The sequence below is a fragment of the Geotrypetes seraphini genome, chromosome 5, assembly GCF_902459505.1.
Source record: "Geotrypetes seraphini chromosome 5, aGeoSer1.1, whole genome shotgun sequence".
Classification (NCBI taxonomy): Eukaryota; Metazoa; Chordata; class Amphibia; order Gymnophiona; family Dermophiidae; genus Geotrypetes; species Geotrypetes seraphini.
Window position 1 is genome coordinate 86,505,530 of NC_047088.1, and position 25,735 is coordinate 86,531,264.

Genomic DNA, 25,735 nt, shown 5'->3' on the forward strand with positions numbered 1-25,735 from the left:
CTACTCCACCCCCGAAACCCCAGCGACTCTGCTCTCCTCTTAAAAGCAGCTCCTCTGCCACCGGGAGCTGCCTTTGCTGAACCGGCGATCTCGGGCCGCGTGGGAGCCCTGCTCCGCCCCTGAAACCCCAGCGACTCTGCTCTCCTCTTAAAAGCAGCTCCTCTGCCACCGGGAGCTGCCTTTGATGAACCGGCGATCTCGGGCCGCGTGGGAGCCCTGCTCCGCCCCCGAAACCACGGCATCTCCGCTCCCCCTGCTGTCAGGGTCTTTCAGACAGAGAAAGGAGGAAGCCTCTCTCCATCCTGTCCCTACTTCCTCTGCCCGGCTAGGTTCTTGCCGTTTCAACCACCAATCCTGACTTCATTGACAAGCTCCATCCCGACAATTCCTACTTAACTGTTTTTGAGTCCGACTAAGACCCTCTAGATTCTAGTTAGTGTTAAAATTGCCAAAGTTCTTCAGTTTCTATTCAACTGTATAATTGCTCTGCTATTCTATTGTTTAAGTCCTGCTTAAGACCACCGATCCCTCCTCCTGTTTTTAAGTGTGTTAAAGACCTCCATATTTTATTCAACTGTTCACCAGATTCACCAGATTATATTTAATTGTTCTAATTCTCCTCAATTGTCCGGCTCTGCCCAACAAGGCTCTACCAAACCCCACCATGAAACCACACCCATGGATCCTTCTCCTCCTTCTCTGCTCATCCTCCAATATCTCCTTCTGCCTGAAACCTCCCCCTCCTAACTCACTGAACCCCACTATTGTCAATCCCACCTGCCCTGGTGCCATAATCCCCACGCTTTTGCGCACCAGAAGTCATCCCCCAAAAAAATCCCCCGAAGAATCAATCACGCCTCCTTAAAGCCCATCTCCCCTGCCATACCTCCCAACCACGCCTCAGACTCTCTCACCCCAGTCCCGTTTTGCAACAAAACCCAAATTCTGAAGGACCTTCTCGAAGATCTCAATCCCGAATTCCTATTCATCACTGAATCATGGACCACAAAAGACGACCTAATCTCTCAAAACGAACTCTGTTCCCACGGTTACCAAGGCCTCTTCTCCCCCAGAATTATTCGTAAAGGTGGTGGCCTGGCACTCCTCCACAAATCATTCTTCGACGTCCAACTTTTAGAAAAGGGTAGCCATGCCTCCCTAGAATACATGTTAGCCTCCGTCAATGACGAACTCCATCCTCACCCACTGGGTATCCTGCTTTTATATCGTCCACCATCCCCCTGGAACAAATCCTCTGACCTCGTCCTTGAGACTATCACCAACGCCTTCCTTAAATTTCAAAGACTACTAACCATTGGAGATATTAATCTTCACATAAACGACACCACCAACAAGGATGCTATTGATCTCAACAACTTCCTCATCTCTTTAGGATTCCCACACCCGGCTCTCTTCCCAACCCATGAAAAGGGGCATACTTTAGACATCATCAGCTTCCTCGACCTCACCGACTACAAAACTTCGGTTGACGACACTCGCTGGGAACCTGTCCCCTGGTCCGACCACTTCCTAGGAGCTTTCTGCCTCCCCATTTTCATGTCCCACCTCGAACCACCACCACACACCCCCAATCCCATTACCTTCCGCAAAAAAATTGCGAGCAACCTGTTCTGGAACAAACTCCTCAACCTACTTTCCACCACTCCCAATCCTCCAAGCCCTGAATCCAACTGGCTTAATTGGATCACCCTCTCAGAAACCACCTACCACTCCCTTGCTCCTCTATCCACCAAAACTGTCTCCTACCCCCACAAGGCCCCCTGGTACCTTCCATACCACAGACAACTAAAACAAAAATGTCGAATACTGGAACGCAAATGGAAAAAATCTAAATCCCCCTCCGACAGACAGACCTGGAGGGTGAATATTAAATTCTACAACACTGAATTAAAAAAATCAAGGAAGAACTACTACGGCAACAAAATCTCCAGATCCAACAACCAAAGCAATACACTGTTCAACATTTGGCGTTCCATATCCTCCAAACACGATCCCGCCACACACCCCTCCTCCCCATCTGCCGATGAACTAGCTAAATTTTTCAATGAGAAAGTCACCACCTTAAGATGCTCCTTCCCTCCAACACCCTCCTACAACTCTCTGGTGCTCGCCGCCTCCAACACTAATCCATCCGAAGCCAACCATATCCCAGCCGATAGATCCTGGACCGCCTTCGATCCCGTCTCCGACTCCCAAGTTTCCAAACTCTGCCTCAAATTAAAATCCTGCAACTGTACCTTGGATCCCTTCCCCTCCTACTTATACGAAAATATTCCCACACAAGCCATCTCATCTCTCACCAAACTTATAAATTCCGCCCTACTCTCAGGCCTTTTTTCTGTAGAAATGGGACACATTGCATTATCCCCCCTACTGAAAAAAGCTGATCTAAACCCCTCCACACCGTCCAGCTACCGCCCAATAGCTAACATTCCTCTTCTGACCAAGATGCTGGAGTCCATCATAGCTACCCAACTCTCATCCTATCTTGAGAGATTCTCCATTCTTCTACCCTACCAACATGGCTTCAGACCCAACTTTAGCACTGAATCCCTTCTGGCCTCTTTAATTTCTAAAGTCCAACATCTTCACTCTTGCAACAAGTTCGCTGTCCTTCTTCAATTTGATCTTTCTGCAGCCTTCGACATTGTCCATCATGACATTCTTATCCTCCAACTTTCGGAAATTGGCATACACTCCACAGTCTTAGACTGGTTCTCGAAGTTCCTACGTTCGCGCTCCTACTTCGTTAACATGAACGGTACCTCATCCTCCCCTTGGAAACCGATTTGTGGAGTTCCTCAGGGTTCACCTCTATCCCCGATTCTTTTCAATGTTTATATGTCTTCCCTGAAACTCCTCCAACTATCCCCCTCTGAGACACTTTACACTTACGCCGACGACATCCTTGTCCTCCTTGAGACTGATCCCAACCTCACCAACCTCTCTGACAACATCTCCTCTTGTATAACGAATCTCCAATCCTGGGCTCTCACCGTTCAAATGAAACTTAATGAAACCAAAACTAAACTACTCTGGCTAGGCCCAAAATTGGATCAGCTGCCCACCGTCATCCCATTATCCTCTGGCACCAAACTGCAGCTTGAGCACTCAAGCAAAGTTCTGGGAATCATCATCGACTCTACACTGTCCTTCAACGATCACCTTAACTCCTTAGTAAAAAAATGCTTTTTCAACCTTCACATGCTAAGGAAAGTCAGATCCTGCTTCCACCAACAACACTTTGCTATCCTCATTCAATCCATTATTCTTTCTAGACTGGACTACTGCAACTCCATTTACTTAAGCCTAACAAAGAAAAGTCTTCTCAGGCTTCATCGGATTCAGAACACCGCGGCTAAATTAATCTTCGCAAAAAGCAAATTCGACCACGTCTCCCCGCTTCTGTCTAAGCTTCACTGACTCCCAGTGCTCCTCAGGGTTCACTACAAATGCGCCTGCCTAGCCTTCAAGTCTCTAAACGGCATCCTTCCTCCCCTGTTTCCACTATCTTGGCTCTCCCCGAATCCTAACTCCACCAGATCCACTCAAAAACTCATACTGTCATTCCCCTCTTTGAAGGGCATCTCCCATACAGGAAGACTTGGAACATCCCTCCTCTTCAGGATCACCGAGCTATGGAACAGCTTATCTGCCCCTCTTCGAAGTTCGCCCTCACTCCGTTTCAGAAAACATTTGAAAACTTGGCTTTTCTCTAAAATGTAACCACTCCCTCCCTCTCCACTCTACTTAGTCCCCATCCTTCCTTCCTTTTTACCAAGCCCTCCTTCCTCCCATTGGAGTTCCTTTCTTTAGTAATTCCTGTAAACCGTGTCGAGCTCTACTTCCGTGGAGATGATGCGGTATACAAACTTAAGGTTTAGTTTAGTTTAGAGTTCTTTTCAAATCTCCCCGACATTGTTGATTTGTTCCAACATTGTACAATGGAGGGGATCAAAAGTGAGGGCATGCTGCAAACAGTGCTCTACCAAGGGGGCTTCCACCTTACCCAACCTCAAACAAGAACGGTGTTTTGATTACTCTTGACATCTGCCCAATGGATTAAATATGCCATGCCTGTTGATACTCATGATGAAGTATCCCTCAAATCATAGTTTTTCTTAGGCTAATGAGAATAAAAAGTATTGTCCTCCATCATAATAAAACATACAGAGCAGCTCCAACACTTATGGTCATTAGATTTACATCCTTACTCAGGTTTTCATTTATGGCCTTTCACTAACATTTCACCTCTCCAGAAGCAGCAGGTAAAAAATGCAGAGCCTAGCTATGGGTGTGGCAGCAGTAACAGTTTGTGGGTGAGCATGGGAACTAAGCAAGCACATGCTTCAAATGGAATGGTTTATTATTTAGAGATAGAGAACTGCCAAGTTACCTAGTTCCAGGAGGGAAATTTTAGACAGGCCCTGAATTTGAAAGCTTTATCTTAGTGTGTGATGGCAGTAGTTTAACCCAGTCATCAGGATGCACATCCAATCAGATTTTCAGGATATCCACAATGAATATGCATAAGCTAGATTTGCACACCAAGAAAGCAGTGCAACAGATCTGTATACCAAGTAGGCAGTGCAAGCAAATCTACTTCATGCATATTCATTGTAGATATCCTGAGAAAATGACTGGCTGGATGTTTCTTGAGGTAACTGAACAGCAGTGCTCTAGCCAATAAGCTGGCAAATTCTGACAAGAGCACTATACAGTGTTGTCACCTGTAGATGGAACAGTTCATCCTGATTGTCTATGTAGAAAGCAATCAGCACACATGAAGGGCAAAATTCAGAAAGCATGTAATACAGTATTATAGCTAGAAGAAAATGTCATTGATGCACTGTATGAGACAAACTTGAATGACAGCCAGTGACTTCCAAAACAATTTAAAAAAAGACAAAGTTTATTTCTTTAAGCTATTTACTCAGAAAATCTTTCTTATTTATGCCAAAGTCAGTATCTGTAGCCCCTAGCACAGTACATACATCTGAAATACAAAAACTGAATATTCCAGCAGATGACATCCATCATATATGACAATTTACCTTCTGCAGTGTACCACGGTCCTCAATTATAGATGTAGTAACATAGCAAATGAAAGCAGATAAGATGAATTACCCCATTCAAGTTGTCCACTCAATATTAGCTTTCCTCTTCTCTTGCACTCCATTTACTTTTTCACAATTTAAGGACTGGTACTAAATTCTGTTAATATTTCTGACTCCACTGGGACATAATTCCATGTATTATCACCCATTCTATGAAAATTTTCTCATGTTACTCAAGTCTAAGCCTTTTATTATTATTTGTTCTAGCATGTTTTTTTTCCCCAATGAAAAACATTTGCTTTTCAGATATCTAAATATCTGTCAACAATCCCCCTACCACACTAGCATATATATTTAGGTCCTGAAATCCCAACTCAAACTTGGTAGCCTGTCTCTGGACTGCCTCTCTTCTGTCTGCATAATTTTGCCAGGTATAGCTTTATCTGGATCACTGTGTCCACTGAAAGTATCATCACTAGTTTTACCTTTCCCTATGCACCCTGGCACTGCTCTAACCCTACTTTTGATACATTGGGTGCATACCTTTTGGTGATAGAAGTGACACAAAGCCTTTCATTCCAAACAACCACTGAAATTCAAATACTGTTTTATAAGGTAAACAGGTGGTAAACTGCTTTTGGGATAAAAAGCCTAGGGCCATTCTTACCCTTCCTTGTAGAGGCAAGGATGGAACAGTACAGCAACAAGCTATAAGAAGTATTTACTGGAACTAGGCAAAATGAAGTGTACAGAAATATACAACAGTTTTCTCTTACAAAGCATTACTGCTGCTCCCCTTTGAAGGGAAGTATTTTCTTACATGGTTGTTGTTTACAACCAAAGTAGGTCTGGCTGAGAGAAAGTGATGGTTTATAAAACTAGGCTACAAAGTTGATGACCAATATATTTTCTCTGGTGCCAAGTAACATTGCATAGGGCCAGATACCTTATTTTCTCACAGCCTGAGCATGTTAAAAAAGGAGATAATCAATTATTGCATCTGAGTTCCTTTTCCTTTCTGTTTCACTTGTCAAGCAATGAGGTGTCCAGAGCCACTTATTGAAATCATAAGAGAAAAGGAAAAAATTAGATCTTATTTGCTAATTTTCTTTCTTTTAATCACTCCAGACCAGTCCAGAGGCATGTGTTATGCTCTCCTACCAGCAAATGGAAACTGTGAACTACTGACTCAATGACATTACTGCATATAGTATCCTGTGTAGCCAGCAAACTGTCAGTGTTTCAACACCACAGCAAAATGTGAAACATTCCTTAATAACCAGGGGAACCAACAAACTGTAAGTGCTAGAAGTAAAATAAACTTCAGACTACAGCAACCAGAAACACCCCTCCCAGATGAAGAAATCGACCAAACTCATTCTTCCTCTTGCCCAGCTCAGCAGATAAGGGCAATAGAAAGAAAATGAGCCTGCCTAGGTATGTGCGATGCAGAAATAGAAGATTAGATTAGATAAATTTTCCTTTCCTAGCATCCCTCCAGACCAGTCCAGACACAGGAAGTACCAAATCTATGCTCCCTAATAAGGGAAGGGACCAGACTAGTCAGCATACTAGACCTGCTTACTGAGGGACTTTGCAAGTTTATCCTGTAATGACACACAAATTTTAAGTTTAATGATGACCAAATGGCCATTCTGAAAATTTTATGTGGTGGAACCTATGCTCCATTGAAAGCAACTTGACTCCTGGTCAAATGCACCTTCAAAACTGGAGTCACAGGACAAGTTATGGTCAAGATCAGTACCTTTAAAGAGGTTAAAGATATCCCTTTCTCCAAATCAACTTGCAAAAAATCTAAAGATGTCATAAAACACCACCTATCACAGTATCATCTGAATTCTTCATACCTTTCTTCAAAAACTTGCTATAAGTCTGATATAAGCTAAAATGCATGTCTTCCTGGAATGTAAAATATTTGTCTATATAGCCTTTTTGTGCCTTGCCTTCTCAAGAACCATGACATAAGATGGAATGGAAATGGATAAGACAGCCAAATCTGCTCTTGCACCAGCAGAACCTCCAGCTTCAGAAAAACTAATGGGATTTTGGGCACTGAGCCTCATGAGATCTTCATACCATGGGATTATCTGGGCCAATCCAGAATTACCAGGACAACCAGACCAGCATGCCTATCATTTGAATGACCCTGCACAACAGAGGCCATGGGGGAAAGACATATAACAGTCTGGTCCACAGCCAATGTTATACCAATACTTCTATGCTGATCAGCCTCTGTCCTTTATTTGACTGAAGAATCTAGGCACCTCTGCATTATCAAATGTCATTATCAGGGCCACCACTGGCCATGCCCACTGATAAACTATGAGAGCAAAACTTGTCTGGCAGATAATTCTCTCCTAGATCCAAGAATTTCTTGCTTTAAAAAAATCTACTTATTTTCCAAACATGTACCACCAACTCCAGAAAACATTATTCTCCCCAAACAAAAAAAAACCCTCTCTCCCACCTCCTGCTGGCTCCTGGTTCTGTCTTGCCAAGTGTGAAACAGGCCACTGCTGTCAGTGTCCCACATCATTCTGACTGCTCTGTTCTACACCAGCAGTCAAAAGGCTTGCACAGCCAACCAAATAATCCTGGCATTCAAAACTTGATTTGCAATGAGGTCTCTATTAGCAACCAATGGCCCTGGTATATATGACTTAAGCAGTAAGCACCCAGCTGTTGGCACATCATCACCAGAATCTACCCTGGTGCCTCCAGCGTCATTCTGTGCTGTGGAATAAAGTCCTGCCCTACCACAACAGAGCACTTCTCAGTCCTGACTCTGAGATGACCACTAGGATAACAGCATCCTCTGCAATGGACACATGTGATCTATGGCCCAGGGAATGAGATCCACGCGGTGGCTGTCTTTGATCCTAAAACTTATAAATAAATGTTGGTTTCAGTTTCTTGAAAAATTTCTGACTTGATAATGGAACTTCATTTTGTCTTGAATTAGAAACTCTCCCTTTATGTGTGTTGCAATGAGCTCCCAAATACTCTATTGCCTGCGATGGGGCTAGTTTGCTCATGAATCTGTTGACCATTCAACAGAGCTCCTGGATAAAAGCAACCTGGCTGATGGCTTCTCTTTACATCACTTTGAGCCGACTAACCAACTGTCTGTCTCCAAAACACAGCTGCTATGATGACATTACCTTAGAAATAAAAATGAAAAAAATTCTCTCAGAATGCAATTGTATAGGGTGATGGAAATGCAATAATAAAGTAATCTGTAACAACTCAAACCTATTTCCATTTGGGAAGCATATCATGTCTAACATGTACAGAGGTACCCTACCATAAATTATATTAAAAATCATTGAGCATAATTTAAATTGGAAATACATCTCTATGGGTAGTCAGTGAAGCTCTATAATCAATGGGGTCACTATCAAAACTGTGCACAGAATATATCAATCTGGGAGCTGAATTCTAAATTATTTGTAATTTTTTGACAAGATATTTATGACTTCCCACGTAGATGACATTACAATAATCTAGTTTGGATAAAAGTAGTCTTTTGCACAACTAATCAGAAGTAGGCACATTAAGGTAACTTCTTAGTCTTCATAATTTCTTCAGGGCATTCAGTTGCAATTCAGGAGAGAATGCCTAATATTTTAAAACCAGACTCAAATTCAAAAGTAGAGTTGTCTAGTCTTAATATATTATCATTCCAGACATTGTCAGGCTATCCAATCAATAAAACTTTGGTTTTGTCCTTACTGAGTTTTTTTTAAAAAAGTCTAAGGATCCATTTATCCAACAAGTTTAAGCAATCATTTATTCTAATCAATGTTACCTCTGCTGTTATATCTTTTTCACCTCTGCCATTATCACAGCAGTTAATGTAGCTGGGTGTAAAAAAAAAAGGTTTGGGCAAAGTTCCTGGAGGAAAAGTCCTTAGTCTGCTATTGAGACAGACATGGGGGAAGCCAATGCTTGCCTTGGCATTGGTAGCATAGAATGTTTTTACTATTTGGGTTTCTGTCAGGTAGGTACTTGTGACCTGGCAGAAACCCAAATAGTGGCAACCCAAATAGCCATACTAGATTAGACCATTGGTCTGACCCCAGTATGGTTATTCTTATGTTCTTATGATTACAAAATGGAGAGCACAACTGTAATGTTGTCGACATAGATAAAGAAGCTCTATATCCAGCTTGCTCAAGCACCCTATCTAAAGAACTCATGAGTATATTAAACAGAGTAGGGGAAAATGGTAATTCCTGAGTGCCAAAACAGCAGGCCTTCCACAAGTCTGAAAATGAACCATAGAATTTCATTTTATAGGATCTAGTTTAGGAATCACTACCTATGCAATGCGCCCCCCCCCCCCAGGAACTTTTACAATCCCAATTTGTGTAATCTCCACAGCTTGTACAACCCCACGCCAAATCCAATGATGTAACCTCTGCTTGTTCCTAAACTAATGATGCAATCAAAAGCACCTCTCTTAATCCATTGCTGTATCTTCTTTCATTGCTGTAAGCTCTACTTGTATGTTCCCACTTTAAACTAATGCTGTAAAATCTATGCCTACCTATTCGCATGGTAAGCTCAATGTACTCTGATATTATTGCACACTGTCTTGAACTGAAAAGGTATGACAGGATATAAATAAAGCTATTATTATTATTATTAAAACAATGGAGCACACTGCCTTCAATTCCAAACTCAGTATTGACAATAGATCAAATTGCATAAAAATAGCTTTATATATGTTCACAGTGTCTTTCTTCTGCTAACTAGGAACCCCAATACTGTCTCCCTACTGTAATACTTACAAAAGTCAGATTGAAAATGATGCAGATTATAATTGTGCAAATAGTTCACAAGTTGATCAACCAATAGACCCTCCATGATCTTACTGAAAAAAGGAATGGTGGCTATGTTTAATTCCCTAGATCATTGGAACCTACTTTGAATTTTTTGAAAATAGGTGTAAGTGGAATATAAAAAGACAGTAGGGTTATTTCCCTATAGCCGTGTGCTACTGTAGAAGGAATCCACTTTGTATTTTTCACTCTACCTCTATTATACTTCACAGGGCTCTCTAGGTCCACCATCAGTTAGCAAGTAAAGCCACCCAATACACGTGAAGCACCTGCAGCAACAGGCTTAAACTAATTGTTCTACTCAAACGTAACTAGTAAGTACCATTAACCACCAACACTGGCTTCAAAAGGAGCTCAGAAACTACTCCCTAAAATTAAAATATATATACAAATTCTTCCCAGCCCACAATAGCTGACAAGCATCCAAGGAGTCAGCTTAGAGAAGCATAAAACAGATTGAAACAGTAGACAAGCGCAGGAAGGACTGGGAGGGAGTCTAGAACAGGGGTGCCCAAAAGGTCGATCACGATCGACCAGTAGATCGCAAAGGCAATGCAAGTCGATTGCGGAACCCATCCTGGGCTCCGCTATAGACTTGCATTGCCTTTGTGTTCTGTTCTACCCTGCTTCCCCGATGCCAGGCCAGGCGTGCACAAGCGCCGGGCCCACAGCTTCCCCCCCCCCCCACACTGTAAATACTGACGTCGGAGAGGAAGTTCTGGGCCAGCTGTCAGCCTGTGCACTCACTGTGACCTGAGAGAAGCTGTGCTGCAACCTTTCAGTAGCTGGGTGAGAAATTTCACTACCACAATGCTGGGAATGGTTCTGGAAAGCTGATTTTCAGACTTCCAGTCGGACTCCTATGTCTGACTAAACCTTCATCTTTGCAGACCAGGTACAGATGCGAACCAGGTACAGATGGAGGTGCGATGAAGCAGCCAGCACCCTGCAAGAGATCCTACAAGCCTCCTAAGGGCGCCTAACAGCCTGCGCTCAACCCTGATTAACAGGTGAGACCACAGAAGGGACGGCCCTGAGCTCCAGAGAAACTATGTAGGCTGGCTAACAGGTACCAGTGGGATTGGTCTGTCAGCTACAGATCAAAGTTTGTAAATTCTCAAGCAGGCAGAGCTTCAAATTCACTCCAAGCACTAAATTACCTCAAATTAAAATATTAAAATGGGGAAAGTAGAACACACACTCCTGCAAGAATGCGTGAAGAAGAACTGAAGGTGGAGCTAGAGAGCCCAATGAAGTATAACAGAGGTAGAGTGAAAAATCTGGAGTGGATTCCTTCTGCAGCAGCATGCAGCTATAGGGAAATAATCCTACTGTCTAGAACACAGGCAGGTCAGGTTTTCAGGATATCCACAATAAATTTTCATTAGATAAGATTTTCATCTCAAGAAGGCAGTGCATGCAAATCCATCTCATACATATTCATTGTGGATATCCTGAAAACCACAAATTGTCAGTTGAAATTTAAACAACATTAGTAGACATCAGATCAAAATAAAATCTCAGCTGAAAGGATAAAAACTGTTTCCAAGTTTCTTTCCTCTAAATACGAGGCCAACATTTCTGCAGTTGGATCATTAATATACTTCTCCCTCCGTATTTGCGGTGGATGCGGGTGGAACATAGCTGCGAATAGTGAAAAACTGTGAATAACTTTTCCTATGTTATTTGTGGGTTTTCTGTAAAAATGCCCTAAAAAAGATTTTAGAACCGCGAATAACCTGCGGCGCTGTAACTTAAAGCAGACTTAGCTTGCTGATGAAATCCAATAGCTGGAACACAAGGCACATCAAGGTTTTGAGGTATTATCCGCTCCCTTCTGCTATCCAACAGTCTTGCCTCTAGACCGTTCCATGTGAGTACCCTGAACACCCGAAGTATCGATCTAAATTGAACACAGTTTCGCTGGCAGCTAGAGACAATCGGACAGTACAGGGGTTATGATCCAACAGTCTACTTTTCAGAACTTCAGTTGGAAGAAAGATGGCTGAGGGGAGCAGCAATTTCCTCTGTGCAACACTGGGAGCAGTGATGTAAATTTGGGGGCGGAGCCAGGGAACAAAAATCTGCAAATAATCGAAACTGCGGTTAATGAAACCACAAATACGGAGGGGGAAGTGTATCGGCATTATGTAATAGCTCTGTAGGATCTTTACGAAAAAGAACAATTTTAAAGTTTTAATTTGATTATCATATTACTTTCAATTATCTGTAATAAACTTTTTTCTTCTAACAACTATGTATATTGTTTAATAGAAACTTTCCAATCTGATTGTATAGGTTCTGACCTAGATTTTCTCCTATTCCTCTCAAGATTACAACAGAGCTGTTTCTGCATTAGCAATTCTTCACATCAACCCATGGGTTAGATTTCCATTTCATCCTAAATTTCTTATTCAGTAGAATAACCCCATCTAGCATGTCCTTGCTTATGGTATTCCAATTGTCAATCAAACCAGATTTTCTTTTCTGAAAACAGAGTTAAATCTGTTCCAAAATTATTTTTATCAAATTTGCCTCTGGAGAGGAGAGCAACCTTAACTGAAGAATACTTGTTTCCTTTTTCTTTCCAATTAATAACAAAATCTAATAGAAAATGATTGGCACTGATATGTGTGTGGCAATCAAATCTAAGTAATAACCTTTTCTATGAGATATTTCAAGATTCAGCCAAGCAAAGTTAAGATTCTAAAAATCAAATAGATTGTTAAACTTTATATCCAATGAATCCTCTATGTTTAACTTTATATTTCCAATTAATAAAACATGATTGTAACTGCCAGCATAATGGGTTAGAAAATCATAAAACTCTTCCTTAGTTTCTGAACACCTACTAGAAGGACAATAAAGCAAAGTTATTTACCTGTAGAGGTGTTCTCTGAGGACATCAGGCATATATTCTCACACGTGGATGACATGATCCACAGAACCTGGCATGGATACTACCAAGTGCACTGTCACTTTAAATTTCTTAAGGCAGTGCCCATACTATGCATGTGCTGGTGCCCTCCCGCCCAGCATCAGCTCATGGGATCATCAGCTCAGTAACAATTCTAAAAAGCCAACTATAAGAGGTGGACAGGTTGTGAGACTACATGCCTGCTGTACTCAGAGAACATCTTGCTGTACTCAGAGAACATCTACTATAGGTATTTGCTTTCTCCAAGGACATGCTGGCTTTATATTCTCACATGTGGGACTCCCAAGCTGCTAGGATCAAGTCTCTGGAAGAGGTTAAACATTGAATATACATTGAAAATCCAAGAGAGTTGGGAGGGAAAGATGGTGGTCAAGAAGTAAAAAAAATTTATAGAACATCTTGCTCAAATTGACCGTCTCTTCAGGAGTTGTGCTCTAAAAAGTAGTGAGAAGTAAAGGTGGTTGAGCACAAAGTAGCCGCTTTGCAGATATCCTCAATAGATGCAGCGCAGAAATGAGCTACCGAGGCAGACATAGATCAGACACTGTGGGTTGTTACATGACCCTGCATCATCAGCCCAGCCTAAGTACATGCAAAGGAGCTACTCAATCAGTCAAGTGGAGATAGTTCTCTTGGTAACAAGAACTCAAGAGTCTGTTAGCCACAAAGAGCTGGGAGGATTTTCTATGAGGATTAGACAGGTCTAGGTAGTATGCTAGAGCACATTTGCAGTTCAGGTATGAAGAGTTGCTTCCCCAGAATGGGAATGTGGTTTTGAAAAGAAAACAGGCAAAATTATGGAGTGGTTGATATGGAATTCTAATAAATCTTTGGGGAAATTTTGGATGAGTTTGAAGCACTACACTGTTGTGGTAGAATCTTGTGTAGGGAGAATCAGACAAGTTCACTCACATGGTGTGCAAATGTGAGGACAATGAGGAAAATTACTTTACAAGTGAGAAGACTGAGAAAGCAAGTTGTAAATGGCTCAAAGTGCTTTCATAAGGGTAGAGAGTGCAACGTTAAGATCCCAAGCAATAGGAAGAGGCTTAATAGGTGATTTGGTGTGGCAAAGTCCTTTCACAAACCTGGATATTAAGGGATGAATAGATAGAGATTTCTTGTCCAAGGGAGTGAAATGCACTGAGATGAACTCAATCTGAGTTGGTTTTTAGACCCGAGTTAGAGAGGTGAAGAAAATAGTCCAGGATGGAATGAAGTGGACATGTGATAGGTTTAAGAGAATGTAGTGCATACTGTGGAATGTTTTTGGGATGCTTCAGTAACACAAACTGCAGCAAAGAGGCAGAAAGCATTTACATGCTCGGTGAAAGAAACTATGCTGTTAGTGCTAATGATCAAGGGTTGAGACAAAGGAGGGATCCCTAGTGCTAATGATCAAAGGTTGAGACAAAGGAGGGATCCCTAGTTCTGTGTTAGTAGCAGTGGGAACAGTTGCAACAGGCATGATTCCGGGGTCAAGGGATCTAGGAGGAGTGAGAACTATGGCTGACATGGCCAACGAGATGCTAAGAGGATCATGTTGTCCCAATCCTGGCAAAGCTTAAGTAGAGTCCTCTTGATAAAAGGCAGTACAGAAAATGCAAAGAGGAATTTGTTTCCCCAGTGAATGAGGAAAACCTCTGACGCCAGGTGATTAGAGCATAGAGTCTGAAACAGAAGAGCGTAAATTTGTTGTTATGAGGGAGTGGGGGTGGGGGAAACAGAGAGATCTGTTTCTGGAATTCCCCATTTGGAGAAAATTTGATGTAAGATGGTTGTGCTGCGAGACCATTTCTGAGATTAAAGGAGTCTGCTCAATTTGTCTGCTAATACATTCTGCTTGCCTGCTACAAAAACTGCCCTGAGAAGAATGTCGTGAGCAGTCACCCAAGTCCAAATCTAGATTGCTTCCATGCAGAGGAGGTGAGAGCCCATGCCTCCTTGCTTGTTCAGATAGAACATGGCAACTTGATTGTCTGTTCAAACAAGGACCATTTGTTGGAGGAGTCAGTTTTGGAATGTCCAGAGAGCGTTGCCAATTGAAGAGATTGATATAGAGAGTTTGCTCATAGTGAGACCATATCCTTTGAGTGTGGAGGCATCCAGATGGGCAGCCAACCCTAATATTGAAGCATCTGTGGTTAAGTGTTTCTGATGGTAAGGGGACTGAAAGAGAAGACCACAAGTAAAGTTGTAATGAACCTTCCAACATTGAAGGGATACTGAGGTGAAGATGTGCAAATGGTGTGACGTTCTGTGGACACCATGTGTCCCAAAAGGTGCAGCATCTGACATGCAGTTATGCATGGAAGGGTGGAGTTTGTATGACACAGGTGAATCAGCTTGTCAACTCTCTGTTGCAGTTGAAAATCTTGACCCTGAATAGTGTCAGCAGCCCCTATGAACTCTAGCATCTGAGATGGGCATACTGTAGATGTGATATTTAATACTTGATAACAAATCCCAACAACTTCAGCAGATGAACTGTTGAGCTGATGGCATGCTGAGCTAGAAGCGATGATGAAGCCTTGATCAACTAGTCTCAATAGGTAAACACATGAAACCCCATGAGTGAAGGGCTGCTGTTACCACTAGGCATTTCATGAAGACAAGAGGGGCAACAGCCAATCTGAAGCTTAAGACCTTGTATTGAAAGTCTTGAAAACCAATGTGAAAGTGAAGATACTTTCTGTGAGCAGGTAGAATGGATATGATACGACCGTAACTTGAATACTGTGTGCAATTCTGGTCACCGTATCTCAAAAAGATATAACAGAATTAGAAATGCTAGAGAAGGGCGACAAAGAAGATAATAGATTTGAGACGACTTCGATGAAGCTACTAAGTAGATTTAAAACAAATTGGAGAAAATATTTCTTCACACAAAATGACATTAAACTCTGGAATTCATTGCCAGAGAATATGGTGAAATCATTTAGTTTAGCAGGGTTTTAAAAAGGCTTGGATAATTTCCTAAAAGAGTAGTCCATAGGGCTCTAAAGAACACAGATGCGCACTAGTAAAACCATGTTGCTCCCAAAACTTCCATTGAAGTCTCTTCAAAGGAATGGTCAGGCAACTGCTCTGTTCAGAAGAAATGAGCATGAACAACATAGCCTTCACAGACCACTGACTGTAGATCTGATTCCATTTCAAAGGCCTGTTTCAACAAGACCTCCATTTCCTGGTCCTGGGGATCTTAAGAGTTGTTATACCTTCTGTACAGGACAGTCGTATTCCTCATAACTGCAGATACCAGCAAGTACACTTTCAGGTTTCCCTCTGTCATTAGAAATGGGTACAACCTAGCTATGGATCTTGGGACCTTATGTTGCAAATCTGGGATATCCTGTTTTGTTATCATCATCTCCTTGATTGCCCTGTAAGTGAGGTCTTGGCTGGCTCCTAGTATCATGTAAGACCACATCCTACTCCTTTGCACTTCCTTGTGCAGTTGGTCTTCACAAATCTTAAGAGCCAAGAGTACACGAGCAATTAAGGAGAACAATTCTGCCTTTCTGAAAAATCCATACTAATCATTGCACCCTCTCCCAAAGGCACTTCCCTCCTGCTTCCACTACTCCTCTTGGCCATTTGCATGGCTATTGGGTAGCTGTTCCTCAAGTTCAACACAGTCCTCTGATCCCACCAACCAAACACCTCCCAGGTTTCTTCTAATATAAACCTCAAGTTTCTTAGCTTTTCCATTGTCTGCAGGAGCACTGCTTGAGGCCCTGGGGGATCCTTCTCCAACTGCCCCTTCATGAGATAAAACACTTTGTGCATCAACAACACAAATCTAGGGTTAAAGGGCTGTGCATTTGCTGCTCAGAACTGGAGACAAGACATGCCACTGAAGCCAAAATGGTGGACTTCCCACCAAAATTGGGTCTCCATGCTGGGAAGTTTCCTTACATCAACCTCCAGCTACCTCAGCTGAATGCAGACACTCTTTCACCAAATGTGCCAGTCCTAATGTCTGCAGTAATTGATCCCCCACATTTCTTTGTACAAATATGACAACTTCCATTTGTAGCCACCTGGTAGTGCAGCCATGCAATTGCTCCAACTGCCTAATAAGTGCCTGCCAGACTAATCTGAATCTCTCTCCTCCCCCAATGACAACAGCAAAATGCCCCACATTTTGAAGTTAACAATCCCAAAAGATGTGGGGATAATAGACATGTCACCTGGAGTGCCCAGAAGATGAATAATCCTGGGGGAGGGGATGGACTCAGAAAATAGAGTATGGCACCTTCAAGGCTCTTCCAGAGTGGGCAAACAAACCCTGGAATTTTACACTTCTATTAATTTATTATTAAGGTTTAGCTTGCAGCTCACCTCTTTCTTCCTTCTTTGATTTTTACCCTTCTAGCTTAACTATCATCTGTCCTATCAATTAAATTGTAGTTCTTTTTTCCCTTTTCGATTATTTGCTTTGATTCCAGCACTGAAATGCAGCATGTCAAGTCCTCAATAAATAAACAAACATAACATATACATATTTTTAAATATACTGAGGGGCCACAAAAACAAAATCCTCAGGCAGTCTGCAATCTCCAGATTGCACAGGATGTTACTCATTGTCTGCTGGAGAGTGAGAACTACTCTCTGTCTACTGGAGGCACAGGATATTTATATATACAAATGTCACTGAGTCAGTAGCTCTCAGTCGTAGGAGAGCATAAACTCATGTATCTGGACTGATCTGCAAGGGTACTAAGGAAAAATCTAATTTTTATCATTATTTGCTGATACTTTCCTTAGACCTGCCTATGTTTATTTTACAATTATAAATACATGTTTACTCAAATCTTCTTTCCTATCTGAATCTACCTTCTTTCTGTTCTTGCCCTTTTCTTCCTATTTCTTACCACTTTAAAACATCTGTTTTCCCTTCTAACCTTGCTTATTTCTCTATACAGTTCTTTTTTTTCCTCTAATCTAGATTGTCTCCCCTTATGGTATAAATATCTAAAGCTTCCACAATCCTGATCTCCTTTCCTAACCTTTAATTCATGATCGCTTTCCATTTCCCATCTATTTTCATTGTCTCATTTTATTGAAAAGTGAATCTCACAGTAGTAGTATCTGTTGTACTAAATGAGCTGGAAAGAGCACAGTTCTGTACTATACCTAAGCACCTCCTCCTGGAGTTCATTAGTGTCACTACTCAAGAATGGCTCTCCTTGTATGTGTTAACTTTCCCTTGATTAAAATTGTTGCACAATTTATCTAAGCCTAATGGCATCACCAAAGAGTAATACTTAGTATCAATATTTATTTACAAAGTGCTGCCAGCATATACAGCACTATACAAGATAAAATGGTTAAAATATCCCTGCTCCAAAGAGCTTACACTCTATGTTCAATCACAAAGTTGTTAAGCAATTTCTCCAACAGTACAAATGAAAAGAAAAAAATGTATACCCTTTGGCCTATTCCATCTGTGCTGTAAAGCACTCTACCACACTGTAAGCCCTGTCAGTTCTCACCTTCTAGAGATTGTGTTATACAGCATTCACCTGAGCTATCATGCTTCAAGGTGTCAAAGGCAGGAAACGGTCTCTTTTGTCACTAAATGCTGGAACTGAGGCCACACAACAGCACTGTAATGCAAGCAGGGGAATAAGATACATTAATGCCTACTTTTGATTCTCTTATGCACTGCTCACACAGTCCTTACATGTACCATACTTTGCCTCCTCCCGTAGTTTGTTAACATAATCCAGCTCTGACAAGAGTCAAGACTGCAAGAAAAATATTTGAATGCAGTGTTTTTTTCTAGTAGAAAACAAAGGACATGCATTATGCAGAGTTCCATGAAAAGTGCACTCATCTGATTTACAGTTATACCAGCCTATTCTACACATCAGTTTATGATGAGTCTCCAGTAGTCACAGTGCCAGAGTAGTGCTGCTGGTCTTGGACTCTTAAGTTAGAATGTATCTTATACAGATCCAGTCAAATAAGGACATAGGCTCCAGGAATGCAATCAAAATGCTTTGCTGTGACCCATTCATGCTTAACAAAGAAGATAGCCCAGAGAGCAAAACTTTTAATTGCATAAAAATATTTTTTAAGTGAAAAGAATCTGTGCAATTAACTTAATATCACCTCTCTCCACGTCTGTGTCTTTCTCTCATGTGGATTTTTTGGTGTCTGATAAGGTGTGACTTAACACTGAAGGAATTTCCACACTCAGCACATGTAAATGGTCTCTCCCCCGTATGTGTTACTTGGTGTTCTATTAAATGTGACTTCCGGCTGAAACATTTCCCACATTCAGTACAAAGAAAAGGTCTTTCACCTGTGTGGACAATCTGGTGCCTGATAAGATGTGCCTTGCGACTGAATGTTTTTTTACACAAAGGACAGTTGTAAGGTCTCTCTCCTGTGTGAACTTTTTGGTGTGCAATAAGATGTGCCTTCTTGATAAAACTTTTCTCACATGAAAGACACAGATATGGTCTCACCACTCTATGGCTTCTTTCATGTTTAATAAGATGCGAACTGTCACGGAAGCTTTTCTCACACTCTGAGCAGGTGTATCGTCTCTCTCCAGGATAGATTCTGTGCTGAATGAAGGGGTTGCTTTGATTCCAAAACATGGACCCATTCTCACTGTCAGTGGACATAGGCAATGGAAGTGCCGAAAGAGTTTTTAGATTGTCAGAAGGTGGCAACACATTCTCCTGGGTTTTTCCTGGTATCATCTCTTGCATTTTCAGTTTTTCAGTATAATAAGCTACAGGCATCTCTCTATTTGCATTCATTAGTTCATCTCCTGCCAAAATAAAATAAGAGTTTAGACATAATACTTAACACAGTAAGATTAGCTAGATACTGCCAATCATTAACTAGCCTGTTTCTTAATCCTGCAGTGTCCCTTTAATCTTATTCCTAATTTTCCTTTAGTTCTGTCCTTATGTATCAATTAGGTTATACAACCATGTTTATTTTAATAATCTTTTCCCAGGGTCTACTTTCCCGCTGTTTATGCTGATGACTGGATAAAGTTCTGGCTAGAATCTGCACAGCAGTGTTCTGATTAACAGAAATTTCTACTGACAAACCTCAAATATTTCATCAGAAGCCTACCAATGACTGCTCAAGCTTTAAATGCCAGTGCTAACATGCAAACTGCTCAACTTCTGTAATAAGGGCACCTTCATAACCCTGACCCAGAATGTGTGTACACTCTGCTCCACAACAGGAAATCTCTTGGAACCCTCCCCTCTCTGACACTTTCCTATATCTTGTGTTGAGTGCTGTCATAATTTTTTTTTCTAAATTTCATTTTGATTACTTCTTGTCTACATTGTTACAAAATATTTAACATTTTAAACATAATGAAGCTACAAATCAATCCTCAAATTCCATCAGTCTCTCAAACTGTCCTTCTCAATTACTGTTTCTCTTGTTCATCCAATCCTTCCCCTTTACCATCCCCTTTCATTGCTCAGTGCCTCCATCCTTCAATACTGTATGCCTAGCCTCCTAATCGCACCTCCTTATTGCTGACACCTGTCTCTCTACAATCCTCACCGTATCCCTGACACCTTATGTTTGTAATCACTCATTTATCCCTGTCCTCTCAAAAAGTTAGAAATGCTTGGATAGTATTCAAAAGTTGTATGCTAAGATTAATGGTTAACAAGAAGGTGCTTTAGAAATTTTTTTTAGCACTTTATCTGCTCATGAACAAAATACCAATAAAGGGGGGCTACATTAATTTTTAACTGACTTGTCTGATTTTTAATTTTAAGTAATTAAAAAGGCAGAAAATCTATTGTAAGAGATTCAGATATATTGCAGCTATTGAGATCATTACTAAATAAGAATAAACTGCTGAAAAGATTTGTGTAGCTTGGCCATATGGCCTAATGGGTAAGGCATCTGACTTCGGATCGGAAGATTAAGGATTCAAGTCCCTTCATAGTTGGGAGCTTGTATAAATGGAGGAAGGCAAATAGTGGAGTGCCACTGGGGGATCTGTACTGGGACCAGTACCTTTTAACATATTTATAAATGATCTGGAAATTAGAACGCGTTATTAAATTTGCAGATGACACTAAACTATTCAAAGTTGTTAAAATGTATGCAGACCATGAAAAATTGCAGACAGACCTTAGGAAATGGAAGACTGGGCATCCAAATGGCAGATGAAATTTATTGTGGACAAATGCAAAGTAATGCACATTGTGAATAATTATTCAAATCATAGTTACCAACTTATGGGTTAGCGCCCAAGAAAAAGATATAGGTGTCATCATAGATAATATGCTGAAACCTTCCACCAAATGTGCCAATAAAGCAAACAAAATACTAGGGACTATTAGAAAAGACTACGAATATTATAATACCTCTGTATTGCTCCATGGTGCAACCTCACCTTGAGTACTGCATTCAGTTCTGGTCGCCATATCTCAAAAAAGATACAGCGGAATTAGAAAAAGTTCAAAGAAAGACGACCAAGACGATAAAGGGGATGGAACTTCTCTCATATGAGGAAAACTAAAGTGGTTAGGGCTCTTCAACTTGGAAAAAAGATAGCTGAGGAGAGATATGATTGAAGTCTACAAAATCCTGAGTGGTTAAAAACTGCTTTTACAAACTAAGAATGATTCGATCACTGGCCCCTCTTCTTGACACCAGTTCCCTTAACGTTCTGATTCATTCACTTGTAATCTCAAAAATAGACTATTGTAATTCACTCTTAAAAGGAATATATCACAAGGACCTGAAACGTCTGCAGTTAATTCAAAATACGGCCATTAAGTTAATTTCAAGAGCATCAAAGTACGATCATGTTACCCCTCTGCTAAAAGATGCCCACTGGTTGCCAATTTCACATAGGATAACTTATAAAATAGCTCTTCTGACATTCAAAACCATGCAAACTAATTCTCCAGCTTTTATCGACAGATTATTGATCCCTTATGACCCACCGAGATCTTTGAGATCCATATCCCAATTTAATCTTAATATCCCTTCATTAAAAATAATTGGCACACGCCGTACTACCATTTTTTCTGTAACAGCCCCAACGATTTGGAACTCTCTTCCGCTTTATTTAAAAAAGGAAAATAATTTAAAAACATTCAAAAGCAACTTAAAATGCTTCCTTTTTAAAGATGCTTTTAACTGAAGTTTTATTTTATTTCAAAGTTGATTTTAACTGATGTTTTATTTTAGTTTTTGTTTTTTTTTTTAACTCCCTGCCCTTTTGTACTTGCCATTAATGTTTCTTCCATTTACTATAGCTATTGTACTTCCTCCCTCTTTACCTTGTGTGTCTTTTGTTCGTTCGTCCATAATAACTTTGCATGTATTATTGTTCGCTTTGTAGTTTTTAGAAAGTATGTATTAATTGTAATATTGTTTGTCTAAAGGAAAAATTTTTTTTACTCTGTACAACGCTTTGTAGAATCAATAAAGCGTTTAATCAAATAACTAAATAAACAATAAACTGGTACAAGTGGATCGATTTTTTACTCCTTCAAAAATTACAAAGATTAGGGGACACAAAGTTACAGGGAAATACTTTTAAAACAGTATATGAAGTACGTTTTCTAGATCACCTCAAGGTAATGGAAAACTGACATCTAGCAAAACCAAATTCTTATCCTGCTGTTTCCCACCTGTAGCCAAAAATGGGGGTAGCCGGACTTCCTTATTTACATGGAATGCCAACACCACTTTCGGCAGAAAGGAAGGCACGGTGGGCAGAGACACTCCAACCTCCGTAAACCTTCATGAGAGAGCCTGAAGTTCCAACACCCTTCTTGCCAAGGAGACAACTACCAGAAAGACCATCTCATCTTCATGGTGATATCCATTAGTGACGCCTCCTGCAAGGGTCCATACAGAGCCCCACAAAGGGCCCACAGGACAGTGCTAAGATTCCTTGTTGGAAATGGCCATCGCATGGGAGGATGCAAATGCAACGCTCCCTTCAGGAATCTGGCTATATTGAGATGCCAGGGATTTCTTTTTTTCCTCTTTGTTGAAAGCATGAGAGACTTGCCACCTGAACCTTGAGCAAACCAATTGCAAGGCCCTGCTGGAGCCTGTCTTGAAGTAACACCAAGACTGATGAAATTGGGGCCTCAGAAGGCTCAATCATCTGCACCGTACACCAGTGCTGAGACGTCTTCCATGCCTTAGCAAAAGCTGTGGCTTTTTAGCTGGCTTTTTAGCTCGTAGGAGGATAGTAATATGTCTCTGAAAAACCTTTGTGCTCTAGGGCTGTGCACTCAAAAGCCAGCCATAAGCCCAAAACAATGTGGACTTTCCAATACAATTGGCCCCTGCGACAGAAGGTCTGAATATGGCTGCAACCTCAGGCACCTGTACCGCTGCAGCCAAACTAGATCTGCACACCAGGGACATCGATGCCAGGAGAATTACCTGATCATGGTGTTCTGCATAACAGACCAAGTAAACATCGATAGAGAAACAGTTAGGAAAATCTTAACTGAAAATCTTGGCATGAGAAAGGTGTATGCAAAAATGGTCCTTTGTGGCTCTTGCATCAGCTCACATGGCACTGTCAGTTAGGGAGTTTTTAGTCGGTAAACAAAAAACTGTATTGAAACACCCTCCCTACTCACCTGATCTGGCCCCCAATGACTTTTTTCTTTACCCAAAGATAAAGGAAATATTGAAAGGAAGATATTATTATGACATTCAGGACATCAAGGGTAATATGACGACAGCTCTGATGATCATTCCAGAAAAAGAGTTCCAAAATTGCTCTGAAGTGTGGACTAGTTGCTGGCGTTGGTGTATAGCTTCCCAAAGAGAGTACAGTGAACCCTTGATTTAACAGACTGCTTGGGTGGGGGGTCCGTTATATGTGAGTGTTCGGAAAATCTAAAAGCATGCTAAATAGACACAAACAGACATAAAAAACTATGAAAGAGACAATATATGTTGCAAAACTATACTTTTATTTATAAACAAATAAAAAAAATCAAAATCACTGTATTACAGCACACAATGAGTCAGGTTTGGGCATTTATTCTTATTGGCAGAAAAAAGTTTCTAATGTCACTTGCCTTTTAGAACATTGTTGTTTATTAATTATAACTTCTCTGAAATTTCAGAAATGAGAATAATATTGTTGCAACTCAGGTTCTGACGACGAGTCAATAAACGAAACCAGTCTAGATGACTCGTTTCATTCTTTTTATTGTAGGCTCTTCATCACTCTCGTCATCTGTCATTTTTTGGTTCATAACTTCTTCAGCCATCTCAATGTCCAACATAATTTAATAACCAGATCACCCTCATCTTCTTCCAGCCATTCTAGTAGAACTTCTTCTGTTGTATTATTTTCTCCTGCATTTTTCATCGTTGTGTAAAAATCTTCAACTTCAAATACACTGAACTGTATTTCACTCTCGATGTTATTTAGAAGTTTATTCCACCTGTTTGCTAATGTTTCGCACTTCACTACCTTCCAAGCTGCTGCAAAATTATTTATAGCTGATTTAATGTTATATTTTTAAGATTTTGCAAAGTGCTTTCCCCTCCGACGTCTCTTTCTTCTGTTTCATCTTCCAACACCATCATAACTTCTTGCAAAAATTTTTTCTTGTATATTCTCTTGGTTGCCAAATAACTCCCTGGTCCATAGGCTAGAGAACAGATGTTGTATTTAATGGAAGAAACATGCATTTTATTTTCCCATCATGACCACACAAAATTTTTTGAGATGGATGTGCTGGTACATTGTCAAGTATCAACAGTGCTTTGATGTTTTCTGCTAGTATGGATAATTTTTGCACTTGGAACCTCTTAACTTCTGGCACAAAATGTTCAAAAAACCAGGCCGTAAAAATACTTGATGTAAACCGAGCTTTTTTAGAATTGTAGTACATTGTGGGTAATTTATTCATGCAATCTTTCAATGCTCTTGGGCGACATGATTTGCCAACAATCACTGGTTCTAATTTATGCGAACAATCAGTGTTCGCACAAAGTAGTGCGGATTCATTCTTTGCTTAATTTGCTCCTGGAAACAGTTCTGTTTTAGAAGCTTAGGTATTTTCTGGCAGTGAACGTCAGAACAAATCGGTCTCATCCACATTATAAAGCTGACATTTCAATAAATTTTCCTCTTCTATTAGAGTAGATCATTTATTACGAAGCGGTTCAATCTCTTCTGTTGGTGAATTCAACGCTTCGCCGTAAGTCCATTTGTTCATGATTCCATGTCTCTTGCGAAATCTCCACAACCACCCATCACTTATTTTTATTTCAATGTTCATGTGTTTACCTAATGTCTTTGCTGAAGATTGCAATTCCGCTCCCCGCACATTTACACCACAAGAATGTTGCTGAATGTACCACTTTATTACAGCCTCTTCCAGGGAAGACTCTTGTGCTATTTTAAGATTTTTTCTCAACCAAGTGTTAGAATCCACATCACTGGACAAAGCAAATTTTTGCAGCTTTTCTTTTACTTTGCTAATGTATGATACCGTTTGCTTTTTGACACCATATTCCTCACAAACTCACGCCATAGATATGCCCAATTCCACTTTCTCGATGAGATCCAACTTTTGTTTTATACTCAAGTTTGTGCATTTTCGTTTTTTATCCATGACTGCGAGGTCCAGAAAATCGAGAGTTCACTGTACTTCGAAGGTGACCATAGTGATATCCAGCAATGATGTATGTAGCACTTTTTCTAGGATGAGTTTGTGAACTTAATTGTCAGACCTCGTAGCAACCCCTGTGTGGGCCAGGTTGTACTAAGGCATCCATGCTGGCGCTTCTCAGCTCGAATCTTCGGCTGAAGTACCAGGAGACTTTCTTGTTGTCTGCTGACCACCATCAGA

General features: G+C 40.8%; 1 protein-coding gene across 9 annotated transcripts in view; it reads right to left on the bottom strand.

Annotated features, from left to right (window-relative positions):
• Positions 1–4,911: 4,911 nt before the first annotated feature.
• Positions 4,912–25,735, bottom strand: part of LOC117361055 (zinc finger protein 34-like) — a 156,173-nt gene continuing 135,349 nt past the window's right edge. For 5 of the 9 annotated variants that reach the window (XM_033945868.1, XM_033945871.1, XM_033945866.1 and 2 more), the window contains 2 exons: positions 19,002–19,671; positions 13,189–18,493 (listed from right to left, as the gene is read on the bottom strand). In XM_033945868.1, coding sequence (XP_033801759.1) covers positions 18,433–18,493; positions 19,002–19,671 — 731 coding nt within the window. In that variant the 3' untranslated portion in view covers positions 13,189–18,432. Of the gene's footprint in view, positions 8,261–13,188; positions 19,672–25,735 lie in introns of those variants that run through there. The other 4 variants (XR_004539583.1, XR_004539582.1, XM_033945872.1 and 1 more) reach the window with 4 other exon arrangements.